Here is a 23,315-nt window from a genome sequence, read left to right as displayed (position 1 = left end):
TCATCTACTAGGCTCTACAACTTAACTTCATATTCAGTGCCTTGGAAACATTTTCATACTCCTTTAACTTTTCCACACCACAACTTTTAACTCTAGTGTCTTTTTGGGGGTGGGGGAGGGGTTAATCTAATAGACCAACACAAAGCACGGTTTATCTGCAAAAAATATATTTTTAAATGTTTTTTTCTTTCTCACAAATAAACATCTGAAAATGTGACATGTGTTTTTAATAAGACCAGATTCCTGCTGCCCCATGAGAACAGCATCCCTTCAGCATAATGCTGCCACCACCATGTCTAACCAAGGGGTTGTTTCATTACTAATATATCAATTAGTTAAAGTTTATTTTGGTCTTTTATTTTATGGGTTCAGTGTGTCCCTTAAAAGGCTTGTGGGAAAATGCAAACTGGACATTTGACTTTCCTCTTTCCATCCAGAATTGGGAAATGCAGGACCAATGATTCTCCTTACCCGTCAGTAATTTGATTACAATTAACACACAGGTGAGCTATAGTTACTAAATAAGTGACTTCATAGTTTGGATCTCCTTTGTGTTGGTTTCTCAAGTAAAATGTCAATGAAATGAACTGATGTTGGTTATTTAAAAACATAAAGTGGAAAAGTTAAAGAGGTGTGAATACTTTTCCATAGAACTGCATCCAACTGCACACTTTATTCCTGAACCCAGACGACTTATGTAGTTTTTAATAAAAATCACGTTATGGAGTGCAACAACAGAATCATACTGCTACAATGCAGAGTGAAAATCTAGAAAATAAAACTAAAAATATACTTGAGGCCTGTACTTTATGAACTGATAATAACCTAGTGGACTTCCATGAAACTGTGACGGATTCTGTAAGGCAGCAGCACCGCGGCATGGCGGTCCCATTTACTCTAAACGAGGCTGTCAACATATGTTAATGACTCTCGTCTTTCTCCAGAGTAACGCACGGCGACAGCTTAATGCATGTCGCTTGGCTTTCCTCCTCCAGCTCTGCAGGGAGGTGAGCCAGCCAGCGGACCTGAAGACGCTGGACAGTCGGAGGGGACACAGAGTGGGCTGCCTGGACGGGATTAATGGGCTTAATGGAAGTGCTGCGGTCATGCAGATGAGACTCAGTTGCAGTAGAAGGGATTTAGTAAAGGCCAGAGCAGGAGGTGGACCGTTGGTTAAAACATATCTGCTTGTTCTGAAGTCCAGTTTAGACCAGATGATTTCTTCTACAGCATCCAACTTTATTAATGTGAACCTCTTCCTCCTTCTAGAGCTCAGCAGCAACTTTATTTCTCACCAGTGTAATTTCATGTTGCAATCAGGGCGGCAACTAACGATTATTGTCAATTATTTGGGCGATTAATCAGATACAAAAGTAGGCACTTCCTGCAGATTCTTTATTTAACCACTTAATCTTTTTTATACAGTATTAAGAATACAAAAAATATACAACAAGATAACTCAGTTCCTTTTTAAAATAAGAAAAACATTTTTTTACCTAAAATGCAATAACTAAAATTCTTTTAGTGGACGATTGATCACTTGTAAATTGCCTATTTTTTTGTATTAACCGGTTAATAATCTGATAGCGAAAGGTGCTTAATAAGATATTTGTTTTTTAGAGGTTAAATAATTCTGTCACTTGAGGAGTTCTGGGTAAAACAGTTGTTTTATTATTATTTTAAATGCAAAATGTATATATTTTTGTACAGTTTAGCCTAATTACTGCTCTGTTTTGAGTCTGTGTACTCCAGTTAATGATTAATCGATTACTAAATTAGTTGATTATCATTTCCATAATCGAATATTCGTTTCAGGCTCATCTTCAACGTTTAGGATATTCTGCTGATTTTTATTCTTTTATTGTTCAACGCCACTATTTTTAACCCCCTGCACAGAAAAACAGATGTAACAGACACACATGGTTATAAATATTTATATGCAGAAGACAGAAACACTAAGCAGTCGGTAGGAGTTTGTCACAGTATGACCTCTCATCCAATAGTCACCCTCCCCTCCTCCACCTTAAGAAAACACATCGACAGGCTGCGGACAGGGCACCGAGGCAGATAAATGCACCGATGTGCACTTCCAAACTCTGCTTTGGTTCTTGGAGGGCACCCAACACACACTCCCATCCCATCCATTAACAAACAGCCAGCGGCCATCGACAGGCTGCATGAGGCAGGCTGAACTTCAGCGGCTCGATCACACACACAATTACACTAATGTTGACTTCGGCCCGAGGAGGGAAAAGGATGCTGCATCGTATCCAAACGCGACCCGGAGAGACGGCTGCATGTTTGTGGTTTCTAATATATAGGCTAAACATAGTATAATAAAGGATGTATGAAAATGACCATGCAAAGAGTAAAATATGCAACAAAAAAACTGTATGTTTTAATAATTATCTATTTTGACAGAAACAAGCTGCCTGTTGGAACGTATGAGGCTTCTTTTGATTGATAGCTTTAATACTCAAATGTTATTTCAAAACAAAACTGAATTAAACCTTAAAAGTATTTTTTTTATATTTTATCTAGAGATGCATCCTAACCTCAATCAGAAGACAAAATCCAGTCACTGTATTACCTGAGAAATCAGCCGGTGATCATCCAGACAGGAACCTAAAACTCTGATTTTTTAGTTTTTCGATCAACCACACCCTGACATGGTGTGTCATGCGACATAGAGTGTCGCTATGCTTACCATAGCGACACTCATAGGTGTGGATGGCATTTTATTGTAACAAATAAAGTTCATTAAAAAATAAAATAAAATAAAAAAAAAGGTGTGGACGGAATTTCTGAAGCTTAAAATTAGGCTGTTCAGAATGTGAGGGATGAGGCACAAAACCAGGAACAAGCTTTCAAAAAGGAATTGCATTTCTACACAGGCAATTCTGCGGTCACCAAAAGAAAGCAAGATTTTCAGCAGCTAGCAAGAAGGCTGAACACGAACAGCAACGTTGCTATGTGTTAATTTTTAGTTCTAGTTCTCCATCATAACACAGTCAAGTCCGGGAAACGTTAATAGCCTTCAGGAAATCTCAGATTTAGGGAACGGCTCTCTAAAGAATACACATATTATATACAAACTATTAGCAGCTAACGTTGCTAATACAAGAGTCTAAACAAGACAGTTAAAAAATAAACTAAATTATAACTTCATCTTCATTTTAAAGTTCAACTCTACAGGCAAGACAAATGAAGGGTGATTTTTAAATTTGTGAAAATTCAAAAATTACAGAACCAACATTACTTTCTGGAAATAAAGCCAGAGAGCCCCGAACTAAGTTAGAATAAAAACACTGGTCTCATAAAACTGATGCATGTTGGGACATTTTGACTTTGTCCTGCAAGCTTTCATCCTCTGGAAGATCTTCAAATTCCTGGATGTTCTTGTTTTGTTTTGTTGCCTCTACCTAATCCAAAAATCTCCCCACCTTGCGTTGTGAAATATGGGACTTCTATTCACCAGAAGTAAGCTGCTTATCGTTAATCAGAGCAGATCTCAACATCTGAGGCTTAAAGGGGACGTAAAGCACATTGTTGTCCACTCCCAGAGTGCACAGGTGGATCAGTTATAGGACACACAAAGACCGCTTTTGTTTGCAAATTGTTCACAAGACCCAACTAAATACATTTTGGCTAGTTTTCAATTTTATGCTGGTATTTTGATTGGAAATAATTTTCCATCTATATTATTTATTGCCACATATAATAAAACTAGTCCTTTTACATAACTAAACTTTCAAATCTTAAGAATTAAACCTGAAGTCTCTACTATTTGCACGTTGAGGGTTTAGGCCTCTCTTATGTGCTTTTACAGGAGAAAACTTGAACCTTATCCACCAAACTCCATCCAGCTGGTGTTCTTCGGTTGTGTCCGTTTGCACAGATCAAACTGCAGGCAGGAAACAAGCCCATTATTCATCAGGCCTCACCCAAGGACAGCGCCAACATCTGGGTTTATTGCCCCATCCATTTGCCATGCTCAGCAGAGAGCCGGAGAGGGGGAGCAGTTAATGGCCGTGTGAAGGAGGGTAGGGTGTTTTATGCAGCGTGCATCCCTACAGGGACTGTATTATAGGAGCCTGAGAGCAAACAAGCAGCTCTAATCCCCAGAAAGCTGCAGTGAAGGGAGTACAAGGTGCTGCAGGAAGATTTGCCCTCAAAGCCGCATGATTGACACCATTACCGTTGTGCTCATCTGGGCCTTTCATTTTGCTAAACCAAAACACCCGCCAGGGAATGGGCCCGATTCTCCTCAGACAAACTCACAATGCAGAATTAGTGTTCAAACGTGACGCACCTGACTGACTGTGAGGTCTTTGAACCGCTGCTTTATCAAAGTCTTGCAAATCTGATGCTGCGATCCAGTTACCTGGGAAGTGGGCTGGGACTGACATCAGGCTGAGGTAACAGCGTTCTAGTTAAGAAGTCGGAATGTCAAAATGGCGACACCCGTAAACATTGTTCGCAGCAACTCTTACAAATATATTGCTAAAGCTTTACTTTCCAAAAGAAAGCATCACTTTCAATTTGGTTCAGTTTACAGTTCCAGGTGCTACATGCAATTAGTGGTGGGCGACTTTAAGTTTTACTTATTAATATTTTGGGATGACGATAAGAACTATCTAGTACTTCTTTTTTTTGTATACCTATGACTGGCCCACCATCACAAATAATGATGTTGAGAAACATCATTATTTATCAAATCACATAAAGAAGTGTGATTTGTGTCATTAAACTGCACACACTAACTGCATTTAGTCATTTCTGTTCATGCAACAAACAGTGGCGAAAATAGTAAAAATTACAATCCCGACAATACTGAGTTTTGGGGGATTTTCAACATCATTCAGTGGAATTTATTGAGACAACAAGTCAGAATTCTTCATTTATCACAATAAACGATACAATAAATGCCAACCCCTAAATGCAACATGGATTTTATACACACCATTAGGTGTGTCTTGTAAAATAAAAATGTTTCCACCATAACTTACCACTATTTAAGCAAGGAGCGACCATAACGAATCACAGTCTACCTTTCAAGTTGTAACTGGGGGTAGCTGGAGTTGCTCCCAGTTTCCCATTGGGAAATCTGAATTCAGAAGGCGTTCTAGTTGAAATCAAAATTTCCCAGTTCTGAGTACAACTGGAACGCAGCATGAAGCTGTGAGGCTCTCAGTGAGTAAGCAACAGCGCCATCATACTTCTTTTAAATGACTATTGACTGAAATGGAGTGTGTCATGTTATACATGGCTATGTGCTTGACAACTTTATGTCTCAAACTAATAAAAAGAAAAAGACTTCATGAAGGAATCAGGCCACAGCAGATCAATTAGACTGACGTGGTGAAGACATTACATGCTGGCTGATGCGGTGATGAATGAAGAGTGATTATCTGAGGCACAGGACACACGCTGGGAGCCGGGCACCGGGGTCAGCATGTGGAGAGTGACCGATATATAAAACCTGATAGCTTTTCACATTTTGACACAAGGTCAATGCAATTCCTGGCACCCAACTCATCTTGTCTCACTACTAATTGTGCACCACAGTGGGAAAAATCGGTAAGTAAAGATTTTTTAAGCAGTGATCCATCAGTTGGTCTGTCCCTGTCATTATTCGTCTCTGTGGAGATAGTTCTGAGCTGTAAAGTGGACAGAATCCCAGTCGTGATAGATCTCCTGTCTTCATCTCAGAACTAACTTCATGACACACCGAGATCTGCAGCTGTGACTTAAGAAAACCCTAAAAACTGATTCAAAGGAGGTTTTCTGCACATATTTACCCACTTAGTGCATGTCCGCTAATTTATTTTTGCACAGCCTTCGTCTGGAGTCCGTGCACTTCACATCATTATCAGCATCATTAACTTACCGTTTGGTTCAAGAACAACGCGACACCTCAAGGTCCTTTCAGTCCGGCTCATTATTGAAGCCACATTACCAACTCATTACCATTACTTGCTAAATCAAACACGCAAAGTCCCTCACTGGCGCCGGCCATTTCCGACCTGGCAATAAAGTCGCGAAGCTCGTAGCTGACCGGACGGCGGGGTTTAAACGCTGAGGAATGAAACGGCGAGAACAGGTGAGGTGAGATGAAGGGATGGATGACGGGTGAGGCGGATCAGAGTCTGTGAGCTTTGTTGGCTTTCAGCTTTTGATTTCAGCGGAGACCGTCTGACAGCTGCTAATGAGCTGGGAACACATCGCTTTCCGTCTCGCCTTCCTCCATCCCCAGTGTCCATCCTCTCATTATGTGTCTCATTGCTCTTTCTGTTCCTCCAAGTCCCATGTAACCACCTGAGGTGACTCAAGGACAAGGACTTTCTAATGGCCCAAAGACCGACAGGGAAAGCTAAATTAGTGGTGTGGAGCTGCTCCGATGACATGCAGACAGACAAAAGATACTTCTGTCTCCATCACTCAGGGGCCACTAGGGTTTTAGTTATTAAACACCAATCTGTCGAGACAAATTTAAATACATAGGAGACTTCCATGAAGAAAAGGAAAAAAGAAAAGTCTGTCCATCCTTAGATCAAACCTGCTAACTCGCGATTGGTCAGTGCTAACAGACCTAAATTTGTATGCTGTAAACAAACTTCATGAAAAGGTGCCTGAATATTGAAAGAGGCAGACATATGTAAAATAAAAAAATAAAAAAGCCTTTCAGAGTGTGTTCTTGTTGAAGTTCCTCCCATACACGCAGTAAACGCCGACAGAATTCAGTTTGGCCTCCGAGCTCTGGGGAAATTCAGCTCAGAAAAATTAGGGTCGGGTTGAGGTCACCGGTTCTCCCTCGGATTGCTCCAAATGAGATGTCAGGCGAGACGATGAAAGGACGACAGCGGCAGATAATGTAAAGAATCTCGCTCAGAACAGCTGGGTGACTCAACCCAACATAATTTCATGTTTTCTTTCCCGCATGCATGAAGCTTCACATTATTCCTTTCATCTCCGGTTGTGTTTACCTTTGCTTCAAAGAGCAAGTGCTCATATTTCTGTTGCTCACACCACGCACCGCAGCATGCGGTGATTAAACAACCTCTCCTCTCTCTCAAACTCAGATCGGAGAAGACGATGAAACGATGTCGACGGAGTAAAATATTCCTTATCCAACAGCACAGAAAGGGACACTATGTGCTGCATTTCAGATTAATATGGGCTGTAATAATGCCTTTGGCTGACATGCCCCTTTAAATTGGGATGCAGTGAATTAATTAATAAACGTGATGAACCTCTACTCTTCTAATACGGACCAACTTTTAATTGATTTAATGGGCTCTTATCAGGGGCTGCGCGTTCCCCTGAGAAATGGGGGGTAAAAAAAGAGCAGGATTTCCTTAAATATGTAGAATAACTAATATTTAAACTCCCACTTATTTTGCAAAATGTTTGAGCATAGAGTTGTTTTTCTCCAGATTTTGTATGATTACAACTCAATTTACATTTAGGACACTGGATAAAAGGTCTTTATTAGATGATTGTTTTACTTGATTTTTAAGTTTTTTTTCATTGACTACAATTTCTGTACATTCACAAACAAACCTTTCATAAATACTACCTATCTTGACAAAGATCTGCTTTTCTTTTAAGTGTTTAAAGTGAAAATAAAAGAATGGCTATATAAATAAATCATCCTGCCTAAAAGAGCATTGGACATGACAACTGAATAAAACCCAGGTTTGAATTGCCACCACACAACATTTTTCTAAAAACCAGTTAAGCTTTTATGCATTCCTTTACAAAGAAAAGACCTGATTAAAGTTTCATCACTCCCCTAAGCTGCATTTGAATAGCGGAGCCCATATTTGGTCAACGAGGGGAACCGGAATTGCAGGAGCTTCCTAGTTTTCCTCATCACCATGCCCATATATAGCGCACGGAAGACAGACATTGTCCTTTTCTGTCACGATGACATCACCGACACACCATTTTTGGGCTGCAGATCGAGCGTCGTATTCCGTCTCTCGTCCATCGGAGCGGCTCCGGTCGAGGCGTTTTATGGAATCTATTTTTGGAAACGTGTGCAGAGTCGGCATGTTCTCCCAGGGCTGCGTGAGCTCCCACATCAATGCGGGGGTGTTTGCAGACACAGAGTGCAGTAGTGAAAGAGGAGCGAATGAGTGGGATAACACTCCACTCTGCAGCAGCGGAATAGCTCCTTTCTCTGCATAGAGTCTGGTGAAAGCAGAGCAGTTGGTCAAACTAGTGCAGAGTCGATCTGAAACAGAAGCATCACATCCTCTTCCTGTGCCAGTGAGGCATCAGTTCACTGAAGTAAAGAACAACTCCACTCCTGATAAACTAGCATCCCCCACTAAGGACGTACGAGTTTGTTCACCTTGAATCGAAAAGTGAACAAATTAATTTATCTTCTTTATTTTAGTGTAACATGCGAACTGTTTAATGGTAAACTTGGATAAAAGTGAGACTACTTTACTTCATTATTCAGCTTTTCTGTTTTCTCAACCGGTTAACATTTTTGAGAAATTTCGCTTCGCCTTACCTACAATTTGTTTCTCACCATCTAAATGAAGCAGATAGTTTTTTTTTCTTTTACATTAATTTAGTTGGACTCACTGTAAATTAATGTGTTTTACAATCACAAGGTTGAAGATTAAATTTGTAATTTAATCCAACACACCTACAAAAACCATTTTAATCCATAAATACTATACTTTATTATTTAAACTGCTTAAAGAAAATTACTATAGATGTTCAGAAATCGGCTGGTGACAGAACTGAATGATCAGTTTCAACTGGTGACCACCTGGTCATAAGCGCAAAAATATGATCTTTTTCCTGTGAATGCGTCTCCATAAACCTAATCAGGTCATGCTAAGAACAACCCTCTTTAGTGTGGAGGTTGATACTGAAGAATTAAAGACTCTGTTTTTTATTTGTCGCATCACAAGTCAAAGGAGGAACAAAAGTAGTAGAAAAAACTTTTCAAACATGAACTGTATGATCTACAGAGATGATCTGATCACTACAAGAAGGTAGACTTTGGCAGAGACTATAGACATTTAGCTTTTTTAAAGAATAGCACTATCTGTTAATGAGTAAGTGGGTCCTCCCTCCAATATAAAGAATGAGAACTCATGATACAAAGACTGAAAGATGTTTTGTTGAACCCCAATGGTTACAGATCTAAAAGAACAATCTGGTCTGCACAGCTCTATAAACCACAGTTCATCCATTTCACCCGGGACGACGCTTTTTATTCAGATTTAATTTGACAAAACCCAACACCTCCTCTCCTAATGTCATCCAGTCACATGGAGCTCCCCGTCCTCCGTCCACGTGCGAATGCCATTAGCTGTTGTTCATCACAAAACTCTGACTAATTTCATTGTTTCATGATGAAGTGGCAGAATATTTCTGGAAAGATTCAAGCAGTTTACAGTCCAGTCATTCCTGTGCAATAAGCCATGACGGCTCCAATTACATTAATTAAAATGCTTAAAAAAACAGTCGACTCTGAATCATCTGCATTCAGTCCACATCAAATACAAAGCTCTGGAAAAAAGGTGATTATCCCTTCCGCAATGCATTCAGTGGCCGTAGCTCTGATCCCAGCAACCAAACTTCAGCTCACACCCAAGTTTTGACACACACACACACACAAATCCACAATCCTTGTTATCTGCTAATTAATAGGCTTGAGAACGTTTTCACATAATCCAAGAACAAAGCATTCAGTGTTTCCTGACCTCTTCTACAGCAATGCAGAGAGAAATCCTGGAGTTTACGAAGCCACCAGCACAGCGTCTCTTTGTGATGGAAAAGACTGAGGGACGCTGATTACTTTGAGTCACTGAACTGAACAAATCGGGAGGAAAAAAAAGAGCTGGGAATTATATTTAATCAGTTCTCCCTACCTACCAATAAATCCCCTGATGTTTGGCTGCATGCGTTTGTATTCTCTTATGATTCTAGACTGTCGGATGTTCCGTAGGTAATAATGCGTTGATTAACGATCAATTTTATATTCTAATAAAAGACGTAATGTGATCTATGGGACCGATTATGTGTAGATTAGAAATGAGCACTTTCATTTGCATCCAATCAAGAGTCACGGCCGCCCTGAATACCTAAAAAAAAAAGAAAAACACTGTGCAGAGTTAACAGAACAAGCCAAAGCATCCGTCCCTTCAGCATGCACAGCCAGCCGCTGCTCCCAGCACTGCTGATACATGAGGACAGCATCAATCCATTCTGCTCCGTCTTTTCACTGAAGGCGGAGGGAGGTTCTGCAAAGTTTAATGGAGTGGCTGAGTCATGTTTAAGCTGCCAGAAGAACAGAAAAGGAGTCAAGAAGGCCACATCAAGCAACCCCTCTACACGAACACACACTCATGCAATGCAGAAAACATGGGAGCAAAGCAACAAAGCTGATGGAAATGGGGACAATATGAATGAGTGATGGGGAGTTTGGACCCAAAACAACATGCAAGTATTCAGAATAGTCACCGTGTTGAAGAACCACAAAAAGCTATTTTTCTGTAAACGTAATAAAAACGGCACGAATCTAAAGGTTACATCACAAACTTAGTAAAAGGTAAATGTTTAAAGACAAAAATCTTCCCTTTTCACTATGTATTAAGGAGGCTGCCATCAACTGAGGCCGTAGGCGTTTGGCTCAAATAAACTACAGTGATAAAAAGAAGATCACTGTGAATAATGAAGTTGAATCAGATTTGAGGGGTGGGGGGGAGAAAAGCTTTTAATACTGTTATATTGGGTATAAAAGCTCCACTGAGTATCCACACTAAAATAGGTGGCGTATTAAAATGAAATGACGCTTCAAAGAGCTCCAAAGCATGAAAACAGCTCCCCCTTTAAATATTAAATCCAGCAGCTATATCCTCTCACACATCTCAGATATTCATTTTATTCTCCTCTTAGCCTTCACTTCTCTGTGGCTAAATTATGTCAGAGTCAAACTGTGAAATAAAAAAATAAGAGCTTGCATCAACTCCGAAGGATTCCCGCAGTTCCTGCCACTTTGTGGTATCTACGCCTAAAAAGATGTGCCCATCTGCGCATCTGCAACTTGTTGCCACAGCCCCCATCAACACCAAAGCAACGTCCGTACTGAGCAAGCAGAACAAGACCTGATCCAGCCGAAACCAGACAACACACTGTGTGAGGGCGGAGTGACTGTAGTTGCGTTTCCATTACAAATTTGCGCAAAACTTAGTTGATAAATGAAAAAAAAAAAAAAAAGCTGCAGTGTTTTCTTTAAATAATACAAATTAATAAGATTCCTCACAGAATAAAACTTGCCACACCGTCATCCTCCCACCACTTCCTGTCGTTTTCTTTGTCATTTTTGCCAGTAGTAACTATCTACTGTTTGATTACATGACTCTTGATGCAAAAAAAAAATACAAAGTGATTCCATTGTAGTTTTGCGAAATAAACTAATTTCGTACTTTTTATTGAAACCGACACGTTTCCATTAATTTTTTTTCCGCAGTTCCAATTTGCACAGTTATATTGTGAATGGAAACGCAGCTAACGAGAGATTGCTGCTCAAATCAGATGGTTTCACCAATGTTGATATTTGGACATGTGCAAGTGTCGTGAATGAAACAAGACGGGAAATGTTTCAACTTGACCGTGAAACCCTCTCTTTTTTGTCATGACGGTGGAAAGTTTGCATGTGTATGCAGTGGGTGGTTGGTCATCAGCTGCTTCTGCTCCACCAGTACAAGCCGCCATCCCATCTGCCTGTCCAAGCCCCACCCCCATTCACTTCACCAGGGGAACCACTGCCACTACCAGGACTCACCAAGATCCTTAGAGCCTTGACTTTCGCTGGCCATCTCGCCCATCCGCACCAGAGCGTCGAAGTAGCCCTTTGCAGCAAATGTGACACCTGGAAACATGGAAGCATTGGGCATCAGATCAAGGGTGCCGAGTTGAACTGTCTTCTTCAGCTCTGCAACCGTTCCCTGCAGCCCTCCGCTCCCACAGAGAGGCGAGCTCGGGCATGGGAAAAGAGCGATAGGCGGAAATGGTGACCAGGCAGGAAAGGAAAAAGCTCTATGAAGCAACTGCAGGAAGCAGAAAGCTGCAAAGATTTTTTTTTTTCTCAAGGCTTCGACTCCAAACTCACTTTCTATCCAAACTACAAATTGATCAAAATGTTATTCGTAATACTTACACACTACGAAAGATTTTTTTTAAAGCAGTGTGTGGATTTGATATGTGGAGATTATTAAAACAACGATGCAGAAATCCAAAATTTAGGCCAAGTTAAATTAAAAAGGTAAAACTAGATATTGTAGTTTGTTTAAAATTTTGCTAGATCTAAGCTATTTAGTGGATCTTTACTGAAAACAAACTACATTCTTAGGTGGAGAATTCATAAATTGGACTTTAAAATGCCCCACCAGCACCCCTCCACTCCAATTACATTCTTTACACCTCCTGTCAAAAATCTCTACATCAAAGTCTTGAAAGCATTCTTCAGCTGAGATCCTGTCAATCAGCCACGGTTTCTTGGGTTGCATCATATCACCTGCAAGGTTCGCCAGCTGAGGCAGAGCAGTGAGCCAGACCTTGAAGGGGACAAGCTGGTGGCAAAGACAGGAAGCGGGTCGGGGGCTCGCCACACAAGGACTGACGGCAGACACGGGTCGGATGTGGAAGAGAGCCGGGTTCATTACAGAGCTGTCAGCCAGATGAGTGTTTGTGCTCTAAGCTGTCACAGACCACTCTCCGAATCCCATAGAGGAGAGGAAAATGACAAAGCATTCATATGGAAAACAATAGGAATCTATTCTGAGCCCAGTCCAGAGCGACACAGCATGAGGTCCACCGCTATGCGAGTCATTGTTCTGGAAATAAAGACGGTTTCTGCCTTGGATTTCTAAGATCGACACGACTTTGGCTGCAACTGCCTGCAAGGGTCCAACCCTTCCCTTCTCCATCTCTGATTCAAACCTTGGTTGTACACCGGTGAGGACGCGGAGAGGTTAATCTTATTGATACCTCAGCTGGGGGAGAAAAGGGGCCCAGGCGAAACAGATTTAACTGGATGAGAGGCTTTACCCATCAGTCAATTGTGAAGTGGAAAAAAAAAAGACCCAAAGCAATAAGGAGGGTCAGTTTAGTCAGAGGATTAGATGGGGGCTGACAATGCAAAGGGTGTTAGTGTAAAAGAAATACAGGATGGAGGTCAAGATGGTTGATACACTATCTAAATGTGTTTGTTCATGTAAGAGAAAGAGAAGATTTTTATTTATTTTATTGACGGCACAGCATTTTAAACTTGGTAATCCATAAAAAGTAGGTTCCTAATGAACTCGTGACATTACAGAATTTCTTCTTAAGGCAGACTAACTTATTAATTCTCCTTTAGCCACCAGGGACCTTGTCTTTTGGAAAAAGCGGGCACTCCTGATGTCAACGATGACATTAATGGCATCACCTGCTGTGGCCTGTGCTTAAGGTTGGAGCTCATCTTGTGTACATAAGATTTGGGCCTCGACAGAAAGCAGCGTTTGGCTACAAGGGATACATTTTTAGCAAGACAAAAGCAGTTTAAAGACGCCCCGTCAGGCATCCGCCATCTTCATACATGGAGCTCAGCAAATGGGGACGTGCTCACTGTCCTCAGTTATCTTAAACATTTTAAGGCTTCAAAAACAAAACAGTCACTCAGCCGCCCCCTCGTGAATCATGCTGGTTTAAACCCTCCTTTGGGATAAAGGCTGCCACCCTGATTCTACTTTAAGAACCAGCAAATAAAAGCAGACTGGCATTTTTTTTTTTTTTTTTTTGTCCAGTGACAATAAAATGATTGCCGGGTACCCAGCCCTATTCTGCTGCGCCTGAGTCTAAACTCTAGCCCTGCGTTGCTGCCTGGCATTGATGAAGTGCAATCCCCACTCAGGGAGTTTCAGGGTTATTTTTAGCTTTATCTATCAGACAGGAATGAAGCCTCCTTTATTGTTCCTGTAGGCAGCTGAGTCTTCCCTGCATCTCCTCTAAACACAAAGGAGAACCCTGCTCCGCACCGTACACTCGGCATGCCATGTCTCTTTCTCCTGCTGCAGACAAGAGTCAAGTGTTCTCTAAAACCATCAAATTCTCTCCCAGTACTGCAACTCCACTCAAATATCATTAAAAACAATAAAAAGCAGCAGAATACCCTTCAGTTTTGGTCATTTTGTATGGAAATATCCAATATTTTTCTTCTCCTGGTTTTTATTTTACTCAGTCTCGTCCTGGATTTGCTCTCAACCTGCTCCCATTTCCTTGGCCCCATGGGTGGGAGGGGTACCGTTACGTTAGCAACACCCCCCGCTCCATTTCCCATCGGCTTATGCTCCACTTAGCTCCCACAAGACGTTTCGGTTGCTTCGTCTTTCACCTTGAGCCATTGCTGTTTGCAGCATTTTCTCTCTCACACAAACACACATGACCATGCAAACACATGAGCAAAAGCAACTAGAAGCGATGATGGATGATGCACAGAAAAAGCAGACATTTAGGAGATGAAGTCACGGGACAGCGAGAAGGGAGACGAGACGAGAAACGGTCTGGAAACCCGTGAGATTCATCAGACGGAGAATATCAATCCATTTCTAACCAACAAGAAATCTTCAACAGTTTAAGTCTGGATTCAGACTGCAAAACATTACATTGCACAACATCTGTATCATCGTGACTTTACCCCAACTCCAGATGAGTCAGGAGGATCTAAATCAGCACCAGGCGTTGGGTCAGCTGGCCCTCCGCCTGGACAGCCAATGAACGAAAGAGACGCCGCCACAGAAAGTAAACAGAGGAGGGCTGGTGTACTCACTGGTGAGCGCCTTCTCGTAGCTCTTCGCCATGGCTATGAAGTTGCGTAGGCACGGGTTGAACTGCTCCATGATGTTCTGTAAAGAGGAGCGGGGACAAACAAAAAGATCTGGTTAGCCTGGGACGGAGACGACGCAAATCTGACATGAGCTACAGTGACCCAGCAGCACTCCGCCTGTTTTTCTGGGGCACGAACACACCGCCGTCTACAAATCAGCTGAGCCAACCGGCAGGAAGAGCAGCGCAGGAAGGACTCGTTTCAAGAAGCCCAAATCCAGCGGGACTGAATAAAGGACGGAACGAGAGCACGAGTGACTGAGGGATTTTTGTGTCTGTGTGTGAATATTAGTATGTGTGCGTGTGTGTGTGGATCAGTCCCTCACACCTCCCCTGCTGTATCCATTTTAAATAAAACCTGATTTTGGCTGCAGACTCGGAGCTCAGCGGCAGATCTGGACCTGCTGCAGCTTCTCCTCACTCTGGCACAAACCTGCGGTCAAGAGGCTATTTTTGAAAAAGGATAATTTCACCAAAATGACAGACGTGACTTTCACCAAAGGTCATTACCGCTCACGAATAGTTGCAGTTCTGCTAAAAAGTTTTAAACCAACACTAAGATTTCATTGCACATTTCTCCCACACAGCCAGACTTTTTATTGATATTGAGTGAGCCGAACTTTCAGGAGGTTTTCCAAAGTTTTCTTTTGGATTTCTAGCTTCTTTTTCCATATCATCTTCTGTCCGAGAAGAGCATAACAGAATACAAAGCTCAACAAATGATCTGTTATGTTCCTTCCTGCCCCTCTGTTTAAAGAAATGCCAAGAGAGATGAATCACCTTTTAGTTTTTTTAACGCCCGTCCTCAAGGGCTGGTGTTCAGCAGGATTTAGATTTGCCGTCAGTGTAACACAGCTCATTTAAATGGCTGAATTACCTCTTCAATGTGTCATCACATTGTGCAGAGGCCTGGTAATGAGCCATTGACTTGATTAAGATGCACCAAGTCAGGGCAACACCTGAAACATGCAGGATGGGGGCCCTTGAGGACTGGTTTTGGACAACACTGCCTCAGAGAGCCCAGAGAACCACTGATCAAGATGGGTTTGAAAGGTTAAAAGGATTTCTGGTTGTTTGAGAACAATACATGAAGAAAAACAGAGGATTCAAGAATCAAGAACTGATGTGCACGACTAGATACAAAAGCATCCAGTGGCAAATAAGAAAAGCTAAGAAAATTCTGGGTTGCAGCTTGAAAACCGTGAACAAGTTGTCCTCATGCATTTCAAGACACACAAACCTCAGGACTTCATCTTTCTGCCTCTCACTTACAGAGCCGTCTGTCAGAAAGCACAAACATCAAGCACAGAGGCTTGAAGGCTTGTTAAAAACTGAGGAATCCGTCAAAAAGAAAAGTCTAATGAGTCTTACTGTTCATCCATCTCTGGCTTCTCTCTGCTTCCGAGATGCCCTTTAACCTCTGCAGCCTTTCCAACAAAGCCAAGCAATTTGAGAAGACATTTCTCTCCCTGTCAGACGTCACTGTGAGCCTCAAGTTCTTCTACAGATGCAGCTCTGGTTCACAGCAAAGCAAAACAAATGGAATCAGCCATTATCAGAGGAACTAAGACCCAGCTATAGAAAGTTTAGAGTGTCTAGTAAAGTTTTGAACAATCATTACAGTTCAAACTAGATAAGATTTAAGTGCCATCTATACACAAAGGTAAAGAATATTAAAAGTGCCATGTTAGGCTGCATACTCAAAGTGGGAACCAAATATAAAGTATGAGGACTTAAGTCAGCAACTTTTCAGGTGAAAAAACATTTTTGATTTGAAAAAAAGTTAAGACGACAAAGAACAAAAAGGAGGACAGGAAAAAATAACGAAGCAGATGGAGGGAAGGACACATCTGAGGCAGACGGACATTTGTTCATGGCTGCTCGCAGCTCGGGATGCCTGCTAATGCCCGGTGGCTGACGCACAACAGTCACCTTGGCGCACCAACTCCATCAACTCCAAAAAAGGAAGTAAGAAGTAGGACAGCGTGACACTGGAGTACAGAAGAAAAAAAAAAGAAAGAAAAACAGGAATCTTAATGGAAGTTCAGTTTGAAACGGTGAAGTAGAGCGGGACATGAAGTGAAACGAACCGAAGCTTCTGTGGTGTTCTTTGTGTAAAGCTGAACACGTGTTCAAAACAAAGGCTCAGATCCAGTGATCTATAAGTCCATGAGATGAATGTCGGTTCATTTTGAAGTCACAATCATAAAAACAGAGAAAGATGGACAAATAAACAGCTCCGTTTATACCCCAGTTCCTCCCGCTCGTTCCCAGCTCTTGTTGCATAGGGCGTCGGCTCCAGACCAAAGTGACTCTGTGAAAGTGCATCAGCTCCGATGATCGTCACCCTGATGTACCGCCGCCTGGAACGAGCGGAGAGAGGCGCTCCGTACAGGAAAACAGAAGATGGAGAGCAGCCCAGGGCTCATCGCGTGCTCACACAAAAAACACCCGGGAAGGGTTTGTTTGTGTTGAGTGATTGAGTGATGGGTGAATCATGTGCTCACTGTCAGACACGTCCACCTTTATGCGTCACATTCTGGGTGATCTGCGAAAATAAAAAATGTGATTTTGGGATCCTTTGTCTTTCGGCTGAACTAAAAAAAATAAAATTCACCAGCAGAGGATTTCCCACACAGACAATGAAGATGAGGTAAACACTGTGAATAGCTTCTTGATGAACTTGAGTGCATGGATAAACATTTTCCTCATTCATGAACCCATCTAAATATGTAAAAGCTGATTAAAAGTTTCTGAATAAAGAAAGTTGGCATTTCTAAAAATCCTGTCTTCATCTTTTACCAAAATGTTACTCTAAAAATCACAACCAAACCAAAAACTTAACTCAGTTCTGAAATTATGAACAATTATCAAACCTAAAAGGAGTTCATACATAAGTGGCACTTTATTCATGCCACTTTTGCAGACTTTCAAGCCAGACAGCAGGATTTAAATTTTTTTTGTTTGTTTTTTATGATTTAACTAATTTATCTTTACAGGAGAAACTGGCATAGAATAACTCAGGGCCCAGGATTTTCCATCTCATACATTTATTTTCTTACCCACAATTTCTCTGCTTGTTGAAACGGGAACATTTCCACAATGAAAATGTTAAGAACATCAAGACACTGACTACACATCAGTCCAAGAACCCCACTTCAAAATATATGAACTAGCTTGTTATTATTTTGCAAAAGGAAAGCAAAAGTGATGCCAGCTATACTAATATTCAAGTCTTATACAATAAAAGGGCTTTTCCTTTCTATGCTTAACTTTATTGGAAGAGGCGTAAATAAACTGACATTAGCAAACAGACAAACTGAATAACTATCGTATTAGTTTAGATAACTAAATTGATAATTTAGTGAGTCTAGACAAGATTTCTACAAACACACCCATATTAAGATCTCATCAGACGGCGCTCACATGTGTTTTTTGTTTTTTAGGGCTGGGTTTAATAGGTTTATTTCCGTGTTTGGTGCACATTTAATCCACAATGAGTCAGTTGTTGTTCCTTAAGCAGCAGAGACGAGAGCTGATTAGCATTTCTCTGAATAAAGGACCACATTTTACCGAGTGGACGGGAAATAAGAGGGATTACAGAACAGCTTTTTCAGCCATTAGTTTCAGTCACATGTCAGCAAACGAATGCTGCAACTGAAAACACTGGTTTTCTTTTCTCGTTGCAGCAATGAAATGTTGGAACTCCATCTTTGACCCAAATTAATTGAACATGGAACAAAATCACAGAATATATACGGAATTGAATCAGTTTTCTGAGGTGAAGCGGAGGGTTCCCCGATTTCAAACAGGTTGTGAAAACGCAGTTTACTACTGCTTTCAGGGACAACAGGCCAGCATTTTTAATGCTCATGTTCCTAATCAGGAGCAGCTTAACTGCTGCAATGACACTAATGATGGGACATTTGGAAAATGTACCATGAAGGGAATAATTACTCCCGCTACCAGAAGAGCCGCACCATGCAAATAATTAATCGACTCAAGAGGGGAAAAATGGAAGTAACCTTTGAGAGGAGCAATTTGTGATGATAGAAGATTAAATATATTGACATTTAGCATTTTTAAAGGAGGAAACAGACATTTTAAAGACTAACGTGTTAGACTTAAAGGACGAGCCGACAGCATCCGTTTAGCAAGTTTTCACAAGTCAGGCAACAGAAAGCAATTAAACCCATTAAAGGCAAAAGAAAAGGTAAGATTTATTTATGAGATCACTTTACCTCGGTGGCTGTGGAGGGGTTGAAATCACACAACTTCACGCGCGTCCTCACATGATCAATCTCAGCTATATTAAATATTAATCTTCATTAAAAGGACAGGTTTGTTCTGAAAACACGTTGCAGTTGCTTACAAAACAGCTCTGGACCTTCAATCCGCTTTAAAATCTTATTCTAGGTCTACAGAACTCTGCAGGTTGATGCACAGAACATTTTCTGTGTTTATTACTTTGCATCTGAAAGTGGTTTGTAGTTCTACCCCACAACCTTGTAAAAATGTGTCCTTAGTGAAGAAGGCGTCACCGACATAAAATTAATGTAAAATTTATCCTTTGACCTTGAAGAGCAGCTAGAGTCATACTTTTTAGAGGGGAAGGAGCTGCAGGAAGCCCACCATCTTCTCACAGGAAACAGTCAAACCAAACATTCACCTCAGCCTGCAGCAGCAGTTTGACTAAATCATAAAGTTTCTCAATGAAAGAGTCCTTCACCTTCAAGGACTATTTGGTCTTTTAGGCACCATGTCAGATCTCCAGTTTCCTGCATCTGAAGCTGTTCCTCCTCAGTGTTTTAAAGAACTCTTAAAATCATTTCCTGGCATAAAATAATCATATGGGTGGCAATGCCGAGCTTACTATCCGTCATTATAAAAGGTGAATCATTTCGAGCGCCTTGGCGACCGCGAAGGAGGGGTAATATGTGGAGAAACAGAACAAGCCCTCAGCTTCAAGGTTAACAGATCTATCAGAGCGGCATGGAGACCACATCCCATGAAAGATGTGGACCAGAGCCAGAGGTTATAGAAGCCATTTAAAATATGACAAGCGCAGGAAGAAGCCGACGTCTCTTTAAAGTGAGTAAAGAGCAAGGCTGTACTGGAATCACCAATCCACTTTCACCAACTGAGGTACAAAAGAGTGCAAAAAAAAAAAAAAAAACTTCTGAAACAAAGCAATAAAAATATGTAGAAAGTAACATCTTTAAAAGTCTCAAATTAATGCATCTAAAATTAAGACCTTAAAATATCAATTTCTTTTTTTAAGTAAGTTCAGTACGTTAATCACAGAGTTTAAATTCTGCCTCAGCAGGACTATTTAATCTCATATTCTAAGTGGACTTTTTTCTCGTGGGACTTTTCTGTCAGGCAAAAGTTTAAGTCGCACTCAGACATCTTTACTGCGGTCTGTGACTCGAGACAGTTTAGGCTGCTGCTAACTAGCTGCTAATATAACCTAGCAACACAGCTAGCTACGTAGCAAGTGGGCTGGACAATGTTTGTACATTTCTGTGGAGACAGAGGTCTTAAATTCCAGACATGATGATCTTAAAAAGTCTTACATTTGAGTTGGTGAAACCTGCATAAACCCTGTCGTAAAAGCCAAGAATCCATTGGGAATTTGTTGCAGATTTTGGGTGGAGAAGGTGCAAAAGGAGTGAGAAATAAATCTGCATAAATCTGCCAATGATAGATGAAGGGAGGAGACATAAAGGAGGCAGAGGAAGGGAAATGCTTAAAGTGTTATTGACTCTGCAGGCATTAGAACACCAGTACAGTTGTGTAAGTGCATCTACTCCAGCAAAGCCATCCATTACTTCCTTCCCACACAGGTGAGCAGAACCGTATCGAAACACTTCAGACAAAAACAAACCGAAAAGCACAGAGAACATCGTGACCCAGCTGGCTCCGGGAAAGGCAGTGTTGCGTGTGCGTTGGAGCGCGTGATGGTTGGAGGCAGGAGACTCGTGCATGGGCTGAGTCAGAACCTACAGAAAGAGCAGTAGGCTTGTATCATGTCGGGGCGTAAATTACTGCAATGCCAAGGCAGCCATGTGGCACCATTAGGACCTGCTGCGCCGCACGCTGCCAAACAGATTAACCAGCGAGTGGAGAGCCGGCAACCCCACTGAGGTGGGAGGGAGAGGCTGGGCCAGGTGGAGGCAAAAAAAAAAAAAAAGAAGAAAAAAAGTTTAAAAACACTTTACAGCAATATAAAACCCATTAAGAACCAACGCAACATTTGAAGACTTGTTTTTAATTCTGCCTTTTTGGTTTTTTTAATAAATCCCAACAATTTATTCTCAAAAAGGTTTTTTCAGTTTCCGCCTGCCAAGCTGAGAAAATAATTTCCCTGCTGTTTCACCCCTCTACTAGATGCAACTAGTTTGAAACGAGGTTTAAATATCAGAATGTGCATCACATCAAGGAATTTTAGGAAAGCTTGGTCTATACAAAACCCAGTTTATCAATGGTCTTCTTCACCAGAATGCCTGATTTTAATTAATTACCGTCTTGGTATGTCAAGCTCCACAGGCGTGGTTTCATTTGATGTAGGCAGATAAATTTGTGCAGCAACATTTTAGGGGCCCCTGAGGTCCAGAGAAAAGATGTGGCTGAATGAAAGAAGAAATATTTCTGCGGCTCAAAGTAAAAGTTGTCCGTTTTGTATCTCTTTGCCGCCTTTAATCTGAGCAGAATATGGTCAAAATTCACATGAATCGGCTAAAAAGAAAATCTGTAAGACTTTGTCTTTTAAAATTAGTAAAATTGGAGGGTAGGATTTCCACTTTTTTAATTTAAATTTGACCAAGATGAAATACTGAGGTGAATTGAAGCATTTAAAATCCTTCATTAAGAAGGCAAATAATAATAATAATAATAATAATAATAAAAAATAGCTCAGAGACCAGAGTTTGCACATTTCCTGTCAGCTGGCTGCTCCTTCAGTTCACTTACAGAAAAAGATTTTTATATAATTAGTCTCGTGTTCAGATAAGCAGAAGAAGATGGATGGATAGTTATTCTGTTCACCTGACATCTACTAACAAGTGTTGTGGCTGTTGATTTTACATGCATTAATCTCAAAAAGACAGTAATTGTTTATTGCCCGTAATATACCGTGGGGTTTAATTGACGCTTTTCTGCTTTAGATTCTGGCCTTTAGTACCAACATGAATTTGATTTTCACATTTATCCTACACGTAGATCAAAACAAATACATTTTCTAATTTCAGGAACAAAGAACTGAAAACTGAAAGTGCAGGAGGACTCATGCGGCCATGATATCTGCAGCATGTAAACCGATCGGTGAAAGTTACCCAGCTGTTGCTGATCATGATTTGTGATGAAAAGGTTAAAAGAGATTAAAAATAAAACACAAGACCCACAAGAATTACAAAAAGTTGATGGCAGCAGAAGGTCACCTTGACTTTTGAGCTGAGGCCAAACACAACCCAGCGCTGGGTGAATCCCCCACCACCCATTGCTTCTATTGGGAGAAAAAAAAAAGACAAAAATGACCTTTTCTGTGAATGTGAGAGAGAGACGCCCCTGTCCTCTGCTCCATCACTGTGCTCTCATCCCTCAGCTGGTGTACAAACATGCATCCATCATGTAGAAGCTGTCTTTTGTCACTACACAAAGTCATCCTTCTATCCAAAAAATGTCAGATTCTGAACACTAGAACCCACAAATGGTAGGAAAATTAAAATAAATAAATTAACTACATGTACGTTTTGTTTTTCTGCATCTAATTTGAAGATTTTGTACATAAAGCATCAACCTGATGTGGATAAAACAAGACAAGGTTGGACTTTGTGCTGCAAAGAACTTGCCAGTTCTTCTTCAAGCAGCATCTTGGCGATGCAGACACCTGCAGGAAGCCCTGCAGGAAACTGACAGCAGCCATGTCAAACAATCAGCTACCTGGTAGGAAATAAGAGTCCAAATTCTACAAGGGTTAAATTTCTAATACTGACACAAAAAGAACCCATTTCATTCATTCAATTTGCCCTCTTTAATTCGCTACTAAGCAAGTGATTTCCAGGATAATCCTCGACTACAAAACGAGCTTTAATCTGTCTACAGCGTATACTTTAATGTTTGATCGCATGGCAGCCAAGGTGCCACTGAATGAGAAAGCAGCAAGCAGCTGTGATTATGAAAATCCACTGCAACTCATCCGCCACTGCATCCAGAGATTTAAACTTTGGGGCAAAAATGCACAGAGTCTTCTTTATACCAGTGGAGTCAAAGAGCATCTCGGCTGCAATGTTAGAACGATGCACTGGTGTGGGCAGAGGATTTAAACTTTGACATAGATCAGTCTCAACTAAGAAGGATTTGCTGCTTTTTGTCAAGACATGGACTACGATTTAATCAAACTCTAGTTTGTTCGCTCTGGA

General features: G+C 41.1%; 1 protein-coding gene across 7 annotated transcripts in view; it reads right to left on the bottom strand.

The window, feature by feature from the left end:
* The window catches only part of LOC106954997 (brain-specific angiogenesis inhibitor 1-associated protein 2-like), a 60,147-nt gene that overhangs the window by 28,700 nt on the left and 8,132 nt on the right, over positions 1-23,315 (bottom strand). For all 7 annotated transcript variants that reach the window (XM_015044902.1, XM_015044901.1, XM_015044903.1 and 4 more), the window contains exons 2-3: positions 14,840-14,915; positions 11,816-11,902 (exon numbers count right to left, since the gene is read on the bottom strand). In XM_015044902.1, coding sequence (XP_014900388.1) covers positions 11,816-11,902; positions 14,840-14,915 — 163 coding nt within the window. The remainder of the gene's footprint in view (positions 1-11,815; positions 11,903-14,839; positions 14,916-23,315) is intronic.

This window comes from Poecilia latipinna, unplaced genomic scaffold, assembly GCF_001443285.1.
Source record: "Poecilia latipinna isolate Pla-1442-1.1 unplaced genomic scaffold, P_latipinna-1.0 Scaffold697, whole genome shotgun sequence".
NCBI classification, from domain to species: domain Eukaryota; kingdom Metazoa; phylum Chordata; class Actinopteri; order Cyprinodontiformes; family Poeciliidae; genus Poecilia; species Poecilia latipinna.
This window is presented reverse-complemented; position numbering and strand designations above follow the sequence as displayed.